The sequence below is a fragment of the Bipolaris sorokiniana genome (genome assembly GCF_000338995.1).
Source record: "Bipolaris sorokiniana ND90Pr unplaced genomic scaffold COCSAscaffold_19, whole genome shotgun sequence".
Classification (NCBI taxonomy): domain Eukaryota; kingdom Fungi; phylum Ascomycota; class Dothideomycetes; order Pleosporales; family Pleosporaceae; genus Bipolaris; species Bipolaris sorokiniana.
In genome coordinates, this window is record NW_006911913.1 from 257,641 (window position 1) to 273,638 (window position 15,998).

Below are 15,998 nucleotides of genomic sequence, written 5' to 3' on the forward strand. Positions count from 1 at the left end.
GAGGGGGGGGGGGGGGGGGGGGGGGAGGGGATGGAGGCTCGGTGGCCCTTGTCTTGCTTTCCCGGATGGTTGACTAGTGTGGTAGTGCGGCAGCAAAAAAGAGAAACACGGTGCTGTTTAGAGCGGCTGACGTAGGGGTAATGACCAGTAGGAGAGTAGTTTTGCGTAAGTGAGTATGCAAAGCACAAGAGGCAGCGAAGCTTTTTGCGGGTCTCGAGTGCCACCAAAGTTGAGATATATTCCCTAGACCTGGGTCAGCGGGTGGGGCAATGGGTGGCATGCAAGCGTGCGTGCCTGTGTTTCGTGAAGACAGCTCAATGGCTCCGTAAAGCGGGTACAGCTGGAGGCGCTTGCTGGATACGGGACGACGCGAAGGCACAAGTCGAGGCTCTAGGACTACACGGGATGCCATCTCCGTGGTCAACTCGGACGCCGATCCGGGCAGACAGGCTTGGACGACGAGACAGTCAGGACTTGTCGAAGCCTCATGTTCCAGAAGATGATCGGTTCGTGCCTAAAGTGCCAGCGGTCCACAACGCTTCTCCCAAAACGCCCATGGCAGGCGTCTTCGGCGAGATTTCAGCAGGGGTCGACCTGCATGTGGGAATTGAAGGCTTTTCGTTACCGCCTGTCGCCCCGGCCAAGACATGGCATGGCATGGCAGGTGCCGGCTGCAAGGCGAGCATTCTACGGAATGGGAATGTGTCAGCCAACAGCGCAGGTCGCGCGGCCAGGCGAGAGGCGGATGGCGCGGTGCTTGTGTCAGTCCAGGGGCGGCGGGAGAGCGGGTGCGTGGGCAGGTTTTGGATCAACTGAGCATGGTGGCAGTGGTTCAGCGGAGGAGCCCAGCCACAGCAGCAGTGGCCGTGGCCGTGGCCGTGGCCGTGGCAGTAGCAGCAGAGTTCCAACGGCGGGTGCGCCACAGACGTCAAGCCACCGAGCCCCACCCGTGTCACCCCGACGTAATGCAATGTCACGCTGAGATTGGCGGCCCCGGTGGCGCCCATCCCCCATCAGCCATTCCATAATAGACTGGACGCATGCGCATGCGCAAGACTTCTGCGTCTTTGAGCCCGCCGTGGACTGGCCCTGCGCAGTGCCGATGCAGATGCAGATGCAGATGCAAGTGCCAGAATAGGCTTTTGGGCTCGCACCGCTGGCCGAGGCGATCCCTGGCCCTACCAGTGCCAGTGCCAGTGCCAGTGCCGACCAAGTAACTATGTAGGGACTAGAGTACCCAAGTACTGTGTAGTGTACATACATACTATGTACACAGATGCATACATGAATACTACACGTGTAGTATATGTGGCTATGTACATGGTGTACGCACACTATAACTGTAACTGCTACACATGTATGCTTGTCTACTAACGTACTACTACCTGATACTACATAGACAAGTGCTACATAGTAGTTACATGGTCGTCTGGCCGAACGTGTTTCCCCACGTTTGGCCTGTCCGCCCCCGTCCCGAGCGCCCCACTGCCATGCTATACCATGCCCTGTCGTAACCATGCCTTGCCATGCCAACTTCTCTCCTAATTTCTAGTACATAGTACTACACACACTAGTAGCCGTCCACGCCTGCTCACACGGCATCAAGACTACTGGTCCACGGCTCAGCCTGGTCCCGAGGCGGTGACCAAGCCCTACCTGCTAGGGCAGAAGGGGCCCCAAGTGTGCCTCCAACTGCCGAACCGCTCGTCTAGACCGGCACGGCGCTGCTTGTTGCCACGTCGAGCTGACTCTGCCCGTCGCCTAGCACGCGCGCATCCGGAGCCCTACGAGGCGTTCGCCGCATGTCTCAAGCACAGCTGCCATGTTTCTGATACACACCTTGGCACGTCCTATTCTCCGCCCGCCAGACCACCAATCTCAGCCTGCCTCGGCACCTTCCACCATGCGCCACTCGGCCCTGTCTGCAAGCTTCCCTGTTGACTTTTCCCTATTCCCTCACTTCTCGCCTCTTCCCTCGTCCCTCGTCCCTTGTCCCTCGTCGCCTGTTGTGGCCTGCCGTTGAATATTGATTACCTGCGCGTGTGCTCCTTGGCTGCATCTGCCGCCTCAACCTGCCACCACGTCAGGCAAAAAGGACCCTTACGCAGTCACGATCTGCGAAGTTGATCGCTTGTTGATCATCCATGATTGCGCGGCCCCCCTGGCCGCCCGGCAGTCTCCGTCTCAGGAAGCCAGCCGAGAGGGGCTTTTCGAGAAGGGCGAAGGGCGAAGGGCAAGACCAACTTGGTCGAGTAAAACACCCCATCTGCAAAGACTGTCCGTCGTCTGCAACACAGGCCCGAATCATGGCCCCCTGCCTATTCTCAAATCGACCATGGTTTCCCGAAATGCGCCGTTGGCAGCACACTAACACTTCCCTTCCCCCTAACTCTCTTGCCTTGGTTCTCCTAGCGCAGCCGATCGACGCCTTGTCAAAGTCCAATTGGACATGTTCCACTACCAGTCTTGCGCGCGCTTGCAAAATCCCCAAAAGCTTGGTGGTCCGGCGGTGCAGGGAGAATGCCGCAAAGGCGAAATGTGTGTTGAACATTGGTGGCGACCTGCCGACGCGTCCACCAGACGGCATTTGTGCCATGTCGGCGAACGCTCTTACAGCCGCCTAGAAAAGGCATCAATCGACAAAAATGATCGGCAAAAGGATTCAACGCGGTTGCCCCTGCAATATCCGCACCTTTTTTCCACGCATCGTCCTCTTGCCTCACGCACCCCACCCCACGGCATGCCACCGCGGTATTCGACAGTTTCCATGCCCGCCTCGCGTGATGGCCTCATTTCCGCTCCCGTCCCATGACAAATATCTTGGTAATCACGCCAGGCGCAGCAGCGTGCCTCACAAGGTGAGACCTGTCTTACACTACACACCACCGGGTTGAAGTTGCTACTGTGCAATGACCCGACCGAGTGGCTCAATGAACCCCCAAACCTTAACTCGACCACCTCCACTCAACCACTCGGAAAATACGAGGCAACCACCATCCACCATGTCTCTTCCAGAACCAGGGACCATTGCTTGCACTTGCTACCCTGCTTACATCCGACCGCTAGTCCAAATGCATGATACGGTACGTCTAGGCGAAACGTTGTGCAAATCATTAAACATGCTATAGGGCTGAGATTTTGAGAGCCCAGTCTTCTGACATGACACGCACACCACCAATGCCTATTTGTTTGACTTCTAGATGTTGTATGTACTATGCAGTGGACTTTGTGTGTTGTTCCGCCATGTACTTGCAAAAAACCCTCTGGATGTGTTTGGCTGCTTGGAACCATTGCAGCTAGCGTGGTAAACTGCCTCGGTACACTCTTTGCATGGTGAACGACAAGACCGAGGTCGCGAACAGGGTTATTGTACTAGGGATCTATCTCGCCCAGCCTCTAGTTTCCAGCCTGTTTCCTTACTTTTTTTGCTCGTTGCCATTACCACGCTCTACGAGGCATCTGTCACAACTCTAATCCACACGTGATCATCAACCATGGCATCGGCGGAACAAGATGTCCGGCTCCAAGACTTTGCCAACATCTTCAGCCTCAAAGGCAAAGTCGCCGTCGTCAGCGGCGGCTCGCGAGGGCTAGGGCTCCACGCAGCATCAGGGTGTGTACCATGCATACCTTTTGCACGCATCCAACAATAAACCTCACGATGCCACGATAAACAAACAATCACCGATAAAGAAAAAACTAACTGTTTCCCGTAAATATCAAAAGACTCATGCAAGCCGGCTGCTCTAAGATTTTCATCACCTCGCGCAAGGCCTCGGCATGCGACGCGGCCGCGGCCGCCCTCAACGCCCTGCCAAACAAATTTCCGGGCGCAAAAGCCTACTCCGTTCCCGCCGATAGTTCCAAAGTCTCCGAGATCGTCCGGCTGGTGGGCGAGATAGCCAAGCACACCGATCACGTGGACATTCTGTTTGCAAATGCGGGGGCAACATGGGGCAGTAGGTTTGACGCCGTCGACGAGAAGAATGGCTGGGACCGCGTCATGGACCTGAATGTCAAGGGTGTATTTTTCACAATACAAAAGTATGTTTGATTTCCGGACTTTTCCCCCACCCCCCCCCCCCCCAACCCAAGTATGAGGTTCGTCCAGGATTAGAAGCAAAATCTAATAAGGGGACTTTGAGGGAAAAACAAAGCACAAGCAAAAGAACGGAAGGAACGGAAAGAACCGATTTGTATTCAGGGGAAAAGCAAAAGAGAAAAAAAAGAGGATTAAGGACGTTCGTTGACATTTGAGTTTTTAGATTCGCCCCGTTGCTCACAAAAGCAGCTTCAGTTCAGGATCCCGCGCGGGTGATTGTAACCGGCAGCGTCGCGGGTATCGGCACAGGCTCGGTGGGTGGTGATTCGGCCGCCTTTTCGTACGCGGTGTCGAAAGCTGCAGTGTTGCACCTTGTGCGCAACCTAGCTGTTGAGCTAGGACCGCGCCACGTTCTCGTCACGGGCATTGCGCCGGGCTTCTTCGCGAGCAAAATGACAGATGTGGTGATGCAGCAGGCGGGTGGAGAAGAGGCGCTGGGCAAGGCGACTCCGAACGGACGGGTAGGCCGGCCCGAGGATATTGCTGCTGCGGTCGTGTTTCTGAGTTCCAGGGCGGGAAGCCATGTCAACGGTGACACGATTGTGCTTGATGGGGGGAAGATTCACGGAGGTGTCAAGCTGTAGAGAGTTTCTTCATCACCAACCAACACCATCCATCATCAACTCTTCTTTTCGTCTTCTCTTTTTTTTTTTACTCTTCCCCAATCGGAATCCTCATCCCATGCATACCCACATACCCACTCTTCTCGGGTCTCTTCCACCCCTTCAACACCTCCCTCCTCATCCCCTCCTCAATCTCCAGCACCTCCACCCGAATCGGCCGACACGTACTCTTCATATCCGGCGGTGACGCCTCACCCTCCCCTTCTTTCCCTTCTTCCGCCTGATGCCATCCCCACGCACTCAGATCCCCACCCGGACATGTACTCAACGCACACAGCAAATCCTGCTCTGCGAAGAACGTAATATAACTCTCCTCCGTCGCCGGACTAGCCTCCATAAAGTACCTGCCCTGCTCGTCCAGCCCAGTGACTTGAAATACATTTAGCACGTCGTGGACGTCGAATTCCGTGAGGCCAAAGGGAAGAACAGCCCGCACGAGGTTGGAGTGGCAGTGAAAATCGTACCTCGCGCCTGTGAGCATGTGGGAAACTGCCTCTTTATATCAGCCTCAGACATTTCCCCTTTATCCTTCTTCCACTCTCCTCCCTCCGCACTCCTTTCCGCCAGGGACACATGAAAGGAATTAGAAAAGGGAAAAAATAAATAAAAGTACCATAAGGATCACACCTCGTCCCCAACAAATCATGACATCGTCCATCCCACCTCGTCTTTTCCTTCCCCCTCCCGTCCCTCCCCCCTTGCCTATCCCCTAGCCTACACCCATCATCGATAACCCCGCAAAGCGGTCTCATAAACGGCAAACAACTCCACAGCCGATCCCCCTCGCCAACATGACTACTCTGCAGCTGCCTCGTCCTGGCCGCCCAGAATCTTTCTCTCGGATCATGTGCGTTCCAGATGTTCAAGTCGCCGACTTGTGGGCCCTGGGGCGTGGAGAGGCGGAATAGGGAGCCGGCGGGGACGCGGAAGGCGTGGGCGCTGCGGGGAGGGATGAGGTGTGTGTGGATGGGGTTTAGAGAGGAAGCGGGGAGGGAGCGCAGGGTTGAGTAGAGGGTGGAGGGGGGTGAAGGGGGGAGGTGGGGGAGGTGGGGAAGTAGGCTGGGGTTGGGGGAGTGTCGTTTGGGGGTGGCATTGTGACGGTGGTGAAGTGGTGCGAGGGGATGCGGTTGTGGTGTTTGAGATGGATGGATAGATAAGATTGATACAATGGCCTGTGGTTACATGGGACTAAGTTGGATCTGCAGGATTGGTATTTACGGGATTCAAAGCCGGTGATAACCGTACATGGGCATCCGATGTCGGGGGGGGGGGGGGGTGTTACACAATGGTAGATTGAAGACTCACTTTCTTATCAGGAACAAGGACATACATGAGTACAGAGACGCATATCTGATCCAGATGGTGGATATATTCTAGATACCTAAATCACACTTTTCGACACTGATACAGTGACTTTTTGATAAAACACCCCGTGCTACATGCGATATGGATAAATGCAAATTGGAAATGATAGAACAAATCACAAACGACGTCATACGCTTACACACCCGCACTCTGAACATCAGCCTGCTCACCATTTACCGCAGCCTCCAGCTTATCCACAACAGAAGGGCCATTCTCTTTCTTTGAATCATGTGTTGGACTCGATCCTGGGGTAGGAATTTCCAGAGTATTCGATCGCTTAGGGCGGAAGGGGATAGGCGTTGTTGGTCTCGATGACAAGAACTGTAATCAGTCAGCATCTCCCTCAGTCCCCAAACCCCACCATGAGACTCACCGAAGAAGCAGCGCTCAACATGGCAATCAGAGACGCTTGAACCACATCCTGGTGGATTCCTACACCCCAAACCTTTTGGCTGCTCTGGGCAGCAGTACATCCAATGTATGTCGCTGCTTTAGCATCCTTGCTCGTACCAATAGTATGCTCGTTGTAATCTACAACATCCAGATCGATACCCAGACTCCTCAGCGCATCAGCCAGTGACGACAGAGCACCATTTCCTGAACCGCGAATGCTGTGTTCCTGACCGTCAATCTCGATGACACCGGTAAAGATACGGCGGAGATTCTGGGTGCTGACGGTCCTACCCTCTTGCGGCGGTTGAGGAGTCGCCGAGCGATCGGCCTTGATCTCATAGTCGACAAGAGAGAAGCGGGGGTTGCGCTTGAGATGATACGCCTCTTCGAAAAGAGCCGTGATTTCACTAGGCAAAAGCTCGCGGCCAAGCATATCTGTTTCCTTTTGCACAATCTTGGAAAAGGCAATTTGCAGACCACGCGGGAGGTCGAGTTCGAGCTGGCGCTGAATGATCCAGGCAATACCTCCCTTTCCACTTTGCGAGTTGACACGGATGATAGCTTCGTATGTACGCCCGATATCTTGTGGGTCCAGAGGGAGATATGGGATTTGCCATCGGCTCTCGTTTGTCGCACCGTTCTTCTTGCGCATCTGGAATCCCTTCTTGATAGCGTCCTGATGTGAGCCACTGAAGGCGCACACAACAAGTTGGCCACCATATGGCGCACGAGGATGGACTGGGATCTTGTTACAGCTCTCGACCATATCAATGACTGATTTGAGGTCCGAAAAGTCAATCTTGGGGTGAATTCCCTGCGTGTACAGGTTCAGGCCCAGAGTCACGAGGTCGACATTTCCTGTACGTTCTCCATTGCCAAACAGCGTGCCCTCTACACGGTCCGCGCCAGCCATCTGAGCCAGTTCCGCAGCTGCAACGGCGCAACCACGGTCGTTGTGTGGGTGCAGCGACACGCAAATCTTCTCCCTCTCGCTAATGTTCTTGCAAAAGTACTCAATCTGGTCGGCGTACACGTTGGGCGTAGACATTTCAACCGTAGCTGGCAGGTTGAAGATGATTGGGTTCTCGACTGATGGCTCCCATGCAGCCTTGACCGCCTCGCAGACTTCAATAACAAACTCTGGCGACGAGTCTGAAAACGTCTCTGGAGAAAACTCGTACGACCAGTGGGTGCCAGCCTGCTCAGGATCGTCCTTTGTAATCGATCGCGCGTACTTTGTGCACTCGACAGCAAGAGCAATCGTCTCTTCGTTGTTCATGTCGAAGACAATCTGCTGGAAGCACGGGCTCGTAGCAAGGTACAAGTGGAGGATGGCATTGCGAGCGCCTTTGAGGGAGTCGACGGTTCGGCGAATGAGCTCCTTGCGGCAGGGCGAAAGGACCTGTATGGCGACATCGTCAGGGACTATGCCAGGCGTCTGGATAAGGCGTTGTGTAAAGTCAAAGTCAGTTTGTGACGCCGAGGGAAACGAGACTTCAATTTCCTTGTAGCCAAGCCTGACGAGCATCTGGAAATAGTCCCATTTTTGCGTTCCATCCTAGGGCCCGTGTTAGTGCAGGTTGTTAGGTGCAGCGGATGCAGACATACCATGGGGTCGACTAGACTCTGGTTGCCATCTCGCAGATCGGTCGACAGCCAGCGCGGTGGCTTGTCAATAGTCTTGTTAGGCCATGTCCTGTCCGGCAGATGTAATGGCTTAAACGGCTGGTACTTTTTCCATGGCTCTGCAAGCATCGGCATGTTGAATCGTGGTCGCGCGGATTGCTTTTTTTCCCTGAGTCAAAGTCAACTGACTCACGCTAAGCGGCGATGAATGCAAGTTATCTTTGTATGAAGTCGGATGAGAGAAGACGAAGACGTCAGGAGGGTATGTGGTGAATATATGAAGAGAAAAATGGCAGAGAGGTGAGACTAATTAGTAAAAAAAGTATGGCGGTATGAATCACATTTCAGAAGGAAAAAGAAAAAAGTTTGGTGCTCGGTGATTCAACGCGACTAAGCCGTCCAGTGAATGGCATATGACGATGCGGGGCGCAGAAAATCGCTTGCGGCCTGTGCTCCCCAATTGCGGGGTCCGACTTCGGGCTGGCGTCGATGACAGCCAGCCGGCCAATCCGAGCATATGTATTAATTGTATACGAGATGTCTGAGAAATTGCACGGGACAGAGACGACAAAAACGAACTGCATTGTGCATGGCTAGCTGAGGAGGCACATCGTCCTATGTAGAGACGGGTCGCAGAGAGTGTGTTCACCACTTCGGCCTGCAGGGTGTGTGTGGGAACGTAAATCAAGACAAGGCCGAGCGGGTATTTCAGGACCGCCATCTAGCGCAGACTCCAATTCGACACCAAAGACGCCGCTGGCTACAAAAAATAACGCCAGCATCCATGTACATACACACACACACACACACACACACACCCCACGTCAGTTCACAGTATGTCTATTTCACCGGTTCTGATCCCTGCTTAGAACACAGGCACCCTCAACCCACAGCAATCAATCTCGCTGCCCTTGATCCCAACAGTACGTCCAAAGTAGAGGCTGCCAAACTCCTGCACAAACGCTCGGTCCGCCTCCGACCAGGTGTCGAGTCCCATGCGTGACAGGTCGTCCTGGTCTATAATCAGTGCCTTGCCGTCATCATCGTCGTCGTCGTCGTTGTCACGCTCGCCCTGCTCGTCGGTCTCGATGATTTGCGCCAGAGACTGGATGAGCAGCGAGGACTGGCGGTGAAAGTATGCAATAATTGCTGTTTCCAACGACTGAGAGTACTCGGCCAAGTCGCCAATGAGCTCGCGATCCGCCTCGTGCTCTGCAGTCGCGTATGCATCCCTCTCGCCCGCCGACGCCCACCACATGTAGCCCATGTATGCAAGCCGTGACCAAGTCATGGGCTCAACAACTGTCTCGTCGTATGCTTCGTTGAAGTCGTCGTCGGCGCCTTGGCCATCCACCTCGTCGCGTGACAGTAGCGGCGCCGTGTCGTCGTTTTCCTCGTCTGTATACGCCTCAGGTGCTGTCTTTGACCGGTTGCGATGCTTGTATAGCTCCCTGTGCAGCATTTTGTAGCGTGCAACGTCCCGCTGGCTAGCCTTAATGAGGCTGCCGTCGCTCGTCCGTATCCGTGGCCAGCGTCGCTCTTGCGGCGGCGCATCGTATGTGTGTGGGAGCTCGACGACAATGTCGTACAGCTTAGTCTTGGTAGTGATGATTTCGTCCGTCGTGCATGCCACCCACCCAACCGACGCCTCAGCGCCTGGAGTGTGTCCGCCATGCTTTGGTTTGCTTAGGTCTTCGAGATATGGGATTTCATGCACGCCGACGGAGAAGAGGCAGGACAGTCGTAGCAGCTCTTCTGTGCCGGGGGTGAGGAGCTCGGTGTCGCGTGGTGATATGCTGGAGAGGATGGAGAGATTATACACTGGCAGCGTCAGTGTCATGATCAATCAATGCGCTGTAGAGCATGAAAGACCTACCAAATTCGCAAGCCGTCCTGACAGGCGGAATGCCCACAAACAGTATCCTCTTCCTCAACAGCGCAGCCTGCTGTAGCCGAAACACCAATGGCCCAAACACATCCAGAAACCGCTGTATGGACAGCGCAGGATGGTACTCGGGCAGGCTCTCCTCATCCTTGAGCGCCGCGCTGACCGTCGAAATGGCGCGTTCCCTACTATACTCTTTTCCCTCACCATCATCACTCCCGTACCCCCGCCTTTCAACCTGCTCCCTCCAAAACTCCTCCAACGGCGCCACCGTGTCTGCATCCTCAGCCAGTGCTGCAGCCATCTTCTCCAACCTCCCCGCAAGCAACCACGCTCGTCCCAACCGCCCAAACTCTCCCTCCTTCTTCACAAGCACCCCTACAGAAATGAACTTGGCATTGCGCTCCTCATCCCCGGCCTCCCCCTTCGCAAATGCGCTCAGCCCGGCATATCCCTGATGCGTAAAGTACACGAGATCGCTCTGCACGGAATGCAATCCTGACGGCAACGATTTATATTCCACCGCGTTCTCGAGCTCGATGTCTGGCGTCGCTGTGCGTTTCCAGCTCACGGTGTACCTAGCAAGTTGTCGTGTCAGCGCCCAATAGCTTCATCAGGTAGTGTACTCGGCAATAGGCAAACATGAGGTGAAATGACGTACCCGACTTTTTTGTCGAAGCGGATCAAAAACAGCGCTTCGACGCTCGGCGCGTCCTCGCTGGGCGACTCGGCGGAAGTCGTGCTCGACTCGCGCGAAGCAGACATGGTGATGCTGCTTGCAAAGGGAAATGTGTTGCGCGGCTGCAAGCCCGCTTGATACGACGGGCGCCGGGGGGGGAGGGGGGGCGCGGTTTCGCTTGCGAAGTTTGGGAGCGCGGCGGCCTGGGGAGGGGATCCACTTGCCGTTGCTGCCGGATGACGGGTTGCAACCGTTTTTGGAATGTGCATGTAACAGTGACAGTGGCTGTGTTTATCTATTATCTACAAAGTAGATGTCAAGTCATCATGTGATTTCCCTGTCACCATTAGTCATCCCATATATTTGTCTTTCCTACAAGGCAGCAATCTTCCAGTTCATTGTGGGAAACGTGCCTTGACGATTTGCATTGGCTAACATGGGCTAGATACAGTATTTTTTGGCTCAGAAATTGATGGAGTAGTCAATCAAGGAGAAATGAAGAGATCTTCTTCGGCGCTGAAACTTGAAAAACTCCTCTCTGGCGTCTCGAAATTCGAGTAAGAAATTGGGTTTATAAGTGAAATGGTCTTCGGTATCTAAGGCTTCTTTTTAGTTTTGGAGTGGGAGAAAGAAAAACGTTCAGACGTAGCAAATACCTTTCAGAACAGTGCAATTGGGTATTATCAAAAAGCCTTAAAGCCATCTCGACCATAAAACAACATCCACTCCCCCACATTCCCTATTCCTCACACCCCTTAAACCTTCACCTCAGCATTCTCCACCCTCTCCGGACTCTGCTCCAGCCCCGCCCCCTTCTCCCCAAACCGTCCCCTTTCCGCATTCCTCGTAGAATTGTACTCGACCCTCGTCCTATACGCGGGGATCCTCGTCATAAACATCTCCTCGACATCCTCGAGCGTTTTTCCAGCGGTCTCTGGGAAAAGCAAAAACGTATGGATAGCCATTGCAGCGCAGAAGCAGCCAAAGATGAGGTACACCTTCCACTGGATATTGACGAAGGCTGGGGGAACAAAGTACGATAGTGCGAAGTTGAAGATCCAGTTTGCGGAGGTCGACAGCGCAACGGCTTTGCCGCGGATACGGAGCGGGAAGATTTCAGGGGGATAGACCCATGATGCTGGACCCCAGGTAGGTGCGTAAGAAGCGACGAAGAGATAGGTACAAGCAATTACGGCCTTCGAAGGGGCACCGCCGATTTCCCACGATTGCTCGGCGATGTTGTCCACGCCGCCAGGGGGTGCGGGTTTGCCGTACGAAGCCATGAGACCGGCATTGGCGAACATCCAGGTCATCATGAGGGTGGCGCCGATGACGAACATTGGGCGGCGTCCCCAGCGGTCCATGAAGAGGAGGGCGGGTACAGTCATGATTACGTTGATGACATATTGGATGGAACTGGCAACTAAGTTGAGATTTCCCTTTAAGCCTGCCATACCGAACAAGTACGTGATATAGTACCTGTGAATTTGTCAGTTTCCATACTGTAAAGATAAGTTTTTTCGAGATACCCACATCATGACGTTCATTCCAGTAAGTTGGGACCAGATCTGGGTAAATACACCAATATGAAGACGGTTAATCATGTTAGGCTTGAATAGCTCCATAAAAGTGACATCGGCGTTTTGGCGTTCAAACTCAATCGCCTGGCGAATCTCATCCATCTCAAGCTTGACAAACGGGCTGTTGGGATCACCCTTGCCATGAACCAGGACAAGAACGGCCTGAGTCTCTTCCCAGCGGTCATGTCGTGCAAGCCAACGCGGAGATTCGGGTAGAAAGACAAGGCCAAAACCAAGGATAATTGCGGGAATCATCTGCAGGGCCCATGGGATACGGAAGGCCTTGGTTCCATCCAAGAAACTGCAGCCGTAGGAGATATAAAACATTAGGAGGATACCCCAAGTTATCGACCACTGTTTTCCGATACACGGTCAGCAAATGCTCAAAATGTGTTGTGGGTGTTGTGGGGTTGAAAGCTTACCTGTTGACTGCCGACAACGCGACCACGGCGAGACGGGGGCGCTAGTTCTGATATGTAGACGGGTACTTGGGCAGAGCAGATACCGACAGAGAGACCGTTGATAAAGCGACCGACAATGAGCATGCCGATGTTCTGGGCTGCACAAGAAATTATCGATCCGATGATCCAGATGAGGCAGCCGATCTGGATCGCGCGACGACGACCCAGCTTATCAGTCAGGTATCCAGATACGAGAGCACCGACAAAGGAACCACCGGGCATACTGTGTTGTGTTAAAACGATACAGTAGTTGTGAGGATGGACGCTTACGCAGCGGTGATACCACCCTGCACATCAGCCTTAGGCCCGGAGCACGCATCCTCAGGCCCCGTAAAAGGCGGACCCAGCGGTCCCTGATTAAAGTAACATCGATACTGTTGAGTTGGCAAACTATTCCCGTCAGCATCTCATCTCCTCCAAGCAGTTGGAAATCCAAGGGGGACAAGTAGCATACATAGCGCTCATGGAGCTAATATCAAACCCAAACAACCCACCACCAATAACGGCAATAGCCGTGATACCGTAAATATTCCCAATTTGATACATGATTGCCCCGTCACGTTCGTCTTGAACAAGCGCAGTTGAAAGAAGAAACAACCAACAAAGCTAACGCGAGCGCGCGGCGAGACTTATATATTCTTCGATGCCCACACTCTGCCAGACTGGGAACCACAAACGCGGGCAATAGTCAGGTCCCGGAAAACCCAACGTGGGAGCCCCGCAAGCGGACATTTGACTCTGTCCCGGTATTGGTAATGCGTGGTTGGGACCTTGTCGGGACACACCCACACAGACACAGCTGAGGTACATGCTACTGATGTGATACCAATCTTGGTATAGCCTCCGAGCAACCAGTCAGTGATTGGGGGGAGCCAAGCAACAACGTGGATCTCGGAGGGCGCAAAGAAGAAATGTCAAGCCCTGACACGACCGGGGTGATTTAGTGCTTGTCGTTGCGACTCGTGGCTTGGTTGGGGGTTACTTGATGCCGAGGCCGCTGGCGACGGGCGACGGTTTGTGAAAAGCAAGGGGGGGGGGATCAGAAGTCCGCCTTGCGCATGATGAGAGGAAAGTAGGGCTTTGATCTATCAGTAGCCTTTTTCTCTCTCTCTGAATAGCGTGTTTGATCGGTACCATGATTCTACTACTATCTATTTATTCACTCCCATGGCCGCGCGTGTATGTCAATGTTGGGCTCCTCCGCACTCTCCGCAAAAAGAATCCCCCCTTTCTCTCCATAATCTCTCCAGACTCCAGACACCCACAGTTTCTCCTCTTACACGCCCCATTCGATATTGATTTTTTTTTTCGCGCGCAAAACGAAAGTGGGCCTGGTTGCTAATTCGCGCGATATGTGTGATGAGGTTCCCACTGATGACGTCGGTAGGTTGCGGTCATAAACAAGGTGTGGCCAATTAAATGGTTGTGATCCGCTTTTACGGGTGGATCCATGTTGCAGTCGGCGTTGGACGTTGGAAGCGCCTCCCGTCGAGTCCACATCTCAAGCTTTGCGCCGAGGCACGCTTGAGGCTGGCGTTGCCTGGTATAGTATGGATTTATGGCGGGTGATAAGCTTGGTCAAGTCTTTTACGTTGTGTATTGTATCGTCATTGGGGTTACAGTTCATGTTGTTTCATCGTACTCATCAATCGTGAGAAGCTAGGTTCCCCTCGATACTATCCCCACCATGTATGGATAAGGCGGGCGTTGCATGTTGCATGTGCTCATGTTTCTAGTGCATACCGACAAGATGCAGAAAATTGGGTACTGGGCGGTAGTCAGCACATAGCTCCGGTGCGAGAGTGGAGTTCGCCACATACACGTAGCGAGGAGAAAGACATGCGGAGAAGAAGAAGAAAAGGAGGGGAAAGGGAAAAACGAAAGAAGATAGCTATACACTGCAACATCACGCTGTCCCCTCAAACCTTCAGCCGTTGCATATATCAATGTTGTTGCGTAGCTCTGTCCGTGTTCACCCATCTATCGCGGCTCCACATACAACATGACGTCCCATGTTCCTTGCGCATGAGGCGTAATCAAGCAAAGCGGGTGCATTGCCCAACCAAGTCATTGTGCTGCCGATCGAAAGCTTACTCGGAAACCCAAGGCCAGGGCCACCCGCATTCTTCTCCACACTTACTCCTGTAGTACAACTGTAGTACACCCGCTGTGTTGGTTCCGTGGCCGTTTCATCTCACATGTAACAAATGGGAGATATGATTAACTCTGTTACCAGTCAGCATGAATGAGGTGTCGCATGGTTTAGGTACATTGTGAGGATGCAAAGCAGCAGATACCTTGACCTTTGGTTGACATCAGTCAGTGATTAGCCAACTTGGAGGGAGGAGGTTGATAGGCGGTCGACAGAAGTCACAATCTTGGTGCAATTCCCGGTATACATAGGTCGCAAAATGCATTTTCACTTGGATGAAATCAATCGCAGAATTATACGCTACTAGCATTCGTTTGTCTTGCGTGCGTGGGCGCGTGCGCGGACGTACTCTCACTTCGTTTGCTCCAAGTGAAAATCCGTTCTGCGGCCTATATATACTGCGACTTCTAACAACCGCCTCTCAACCCCCGTCCTCTAAGTTGGCTAATCACTGGCCGATGTGAGTAATTGTAACAACAATTGCAAGTACCTTACTGGATGGGATCGTATCTATGACGAAAAGAACCGACCTCCAGTACGTTTTAGGTGGAGCACCGGGCCTCAATCTCTCCTTAAGATGACATATCTTGTGTGAATACCTAAGTGGGGACAGAGCGCGACCAATAAGGCACACTGGCTGACTCTTGAACCCACGGAAGCGTTTGCCGCTACTTGGAACAGCCTGCATAAGAGGTACGTGTATTGTACATACATGCCAAGTAGAACATGAACTGACTTTTCATTCTAGTTAAGATCTTGACAAGCTATCCGATGCTTGGAATTTTCCTCAATCGCTACACTCCGTGTATTAGAAGTTTGCGTGGGTCCTGGTCGCAGCACACCGCATTGTTGTCTATGATCGCTTGCCCAAGAACCACGATCTCGGCAACTGCATCTACCAGTTTGGTCAACATATGCTGAAATGCGAAAACGACCACAAGCTCTCACCGTTCAATTACAGCCCTAATCAAACCTACAGCGGACTGGAAGTGGGGTTTCAGGAACTCGGATGTTGGATCCTCAGCAACAATGTTTGTTTGCATTAGGTCAAGTTGTGGGGAGCAGCAGATACGGCACTCATGAACTATTTGTTGGATCGAACCGAAGCTCACTGGAGTGACTACGCAGCCAA

At 53.2% G+C, this 15,998-nt stretch overlaps 7 protein-coding genes across 7 annotated transcripts; 1 reads left to right on the top strand and 6 right to left on the bottom strand.

The window, feature by feature from the left end:
- Positions 1 to 60: 60 nt before the first annotated feature.
- On the bottom strand, positions 61 to 1,007 carry COCSADRAFT_348818 (uncharacterized protein; the record flags this gene model as incomplete). The annotated part of the gene is made up of 1 exon (XM_007707500.1): positions 61 to 1,007. The coding sequence occupies one exon, from the start codon at positions 1,005 to 1,007 to the stop codon at positions 486 to 488; it is 522 nt and encodes a 173-aa protein (XP_007705690.1). The 3' UTR covers positions 61 to 485.
- Positions 1,008 to 1,770: 763 nt separating this feature from the next.
- COCSADRAFT_348822 (uncharacterized protein) lies at positions 1,771 to 2,596 on the bottom strand (the record flags this gene model as incomplete). Its single annotated transcript, XM_007707501.1, has 1 exon — positions 1,771 to 2,596. The coding sequence occupies one exon, from the start codon at positions 2,594 to 2,596 to the stop codon at positions 2,084 to 2,086; it is 513 nt and encodes a 170-aa protein (XP_007705691.1). The 3' UTR covers positions 1,771 to 2,083.
- An 821-nt stretch (positions 2,597 to 3,417) lies between these two features.
- COCSADRAFT_41722 (uncharacterized protein) lies at positions 3,418 to 4,740 on the top strand. The gene is made up of 3 exons (XM_007707372.1): positions 3,418 to 3,613; positions 3,727 to 4,044; positions 4,266 to 4,740. The coding sequence occupies exons 1-3, from the start codon at positions 3,495 to 3,497 to the stop codon at positions 4,684 to 4,686; spliced, it is 858 nt and encodes a 285-aa protein (XP_007705562.1). The 5' UTR covers positions 3,418 to 3,494; the 3' UTR covers positions 4,687 to 4,740.
- COCSADRAFT_348834 (uncharacterized protein) lies at positions 4,720 to 6,053 on the bottom strand (the record flags this gene model as incomplete). Its single annotated transcript, XM_007707502.1, has 3 exons — positions 4,720 to 5,214; positions 5,339 to 5,784; positions 6,031 to 6,053. The coding sequence occupies 3 exons, from the start codon at positions 6,051 to 6,053 to the stop codon at positions 4,754 to 4,756; spliced, it is 930 nt and encodes a 309-aa protein (XP_007705692.1). The 3' UTR covers positions 4,720 to 4,753.
- Position 6,054: 1 nt separating this feature from the next.
- Positions 6,055 to 8,485, bottom strand: COCSADRAFT_185654 (uncharacterized protein). Its single transcript, XM_007707503.1, has 3 exons — positions 8,092 to 8,485; positions 6,464 to 8,041; positions 6,055 to 6,411 (listed from the first exon to the last, which is right to left on the bottom strand). Exons 1-3 carry the CDS (start codon positions 8,242 to 8,244, stop codon positions 6,226 to 6,228), a joined length of 1,917 nt encoding a protein of 638 aa, XP_007705693.1. The 5' UTR covers positions 8,245 to 8,485; the 3' UTR covers positions 6,055 to 6,225.
- A 201-nt stretch (positions 8,486 to 8,686) lies between these two features.
- On the bottom strand, positions 8,687 to 10,834 carry COCSADRAFT_154188 (uncharacterized protein). The gene is made up of 3 exons (XM_007707504.1): positions 10,656 to 10,834; positions 9,986 to 10,572; positions 8,687 to 9,930 (listed from the first exon to the last, which is right to left on the bottom strand). Exons 1-3 carry the CDS (start codon positions 10,757 to 10,759, stop codon positions 8,975 to 8,977), a joined length of 1,647 nt encoding a protein of 548 aa, XP_007705694.1. The 5' UTR covers positions 10,760 to 10,834; the 3' UTR covers positions 8,687 to 8,974.
- A 249-nt stretch (positions 10,835 to 11,083) lies between these two features.
- On the bottom strand, positions 11,084 to 13,286 carry COCSADRAFT_154191 (uncharacterized protein). The gene is made up of 5 exons (XM_007707505.1): positions 13,169 to 13,286; positions 12,985 to 13,104; positions 12,676 to 12,937; positions 12,207 to 12,607; positions 11,084 to 12,152 (listed from the first exon to the last, which is right to left on the bottom strand). The coding sequence occupies exons 1-5, from the start codon at positions 13,258 to 13,260 to the stop codon at positions 11,429 to 11,431; spliced, it is 1,599 nt and encodes a 532-aa protein (XP_007705695.1). The 5' UTR covers positions 13,261 to 13,286; the 3' UTR covers positions 11,084 to 11,428.
- Positions 13,287 to 15,998: the final 2,712 nt, after the last annotated feature.

What these genes read in the sequence shown, in the direction of transcription:
- COCSADRAFT_154191 (XM_007707505.1), bottom strand. Translation starts at nt 13,260, where the DNA reads ATGTATCAAATTGGGAATATTTACGGTATCACGGCTATTGCCGTTATT. An exon ending in ATTAGCTCCATGAGCGCTAT is followed by an intron (nt 13,105 to 13,168) that starts GTATGCTACTTG and finishes TGACGGGAATAG; the next exon opens with TTTGCCAACTCAACAGTATC. An exon ending in CAGGGTGGTATCACCGCTGC is followed by an intron (nt 12,938 to 12,984) that starts GTAAGCGTCCAT and finishes AACACAACACAG; the next exon opens with TATGCCCGGTGGTTCCTTTG.
- COCSADRAFT_41722 (XM_007707372.1), top strand. Translation starts at nt 3,495, where the DNA reads ATGGCATCGGCGGAACAAGATGTCCGGCTCCAAGACTTTGCCAACATC. An exon ending in GGGCTCCACGCAGCATCAGG is followed by an intron (nt 3,614 to 3,726) that starts GTGTGTACCATG and finishes AAATATCAAAAG; the next exon opens with ACTCATGCAAGCCGGCTGCT. An exon ending in GTATTTTTCACAATACAAAA is followed by an intron (nt 4,045 to 4,265) that starts GTATGTTTGATT and finishes TTGAGTTTTTAG; the next exon opens with ATTCGCCCCGTTGCTCACAA.
- COCSADRAFT_154188 (XM_007707504.1), bottom strand. Translation starts at nt 10,759, where the DNA reads ATGTCTGCTTCGCGCGAGTCGAGCACGACTTCCGCCGAGTCGCCCAGC. An exon ending in CGCTTCGACAAAAAAGTCGG is followed by an intron (nt 10,573 to 10,655) that starts GTACGTCATTTC and finishes ACAACTTGCTAG; the next exon opens with GTACACCGTGAGCTGGAAAC. An exon ending in CAGGACGGCTTGCGAATTTG is followed by an intron (nt 9,931 to 9,985) that starts GTAGGTCTTTCA and finishes TGACGCTGCCAG; the next exon opens with TGTATAATCTCTCCATCCTC.
- COCSADRAFT_185654 (XM_007707503.1), bottom strand. Translation starts at nt 8,244, where the DNA reads ATGCCGATGCTTGCAGAGCCATGGAAAAAGTACCAGCCGTTTAAGCCA. An exon ending in AGAGTCTAGTCGACCCCATG is followed by an intron (nt 8,042 to 8,091) that starts GTATGTCTGCAT and finishes CACGGGCCCTAG; the next exon opens with GATGGAACGCAAAAATGGGA. An exon ending in TGTTGAGCGCTGCTTCTTCG is followed by an intron (nt 6,412 to 6,463) that starts GTGAGTCTCATG and finishes GACTGATTACAG; the next exon opens with TTCTTGTCATCGAGACCAAC.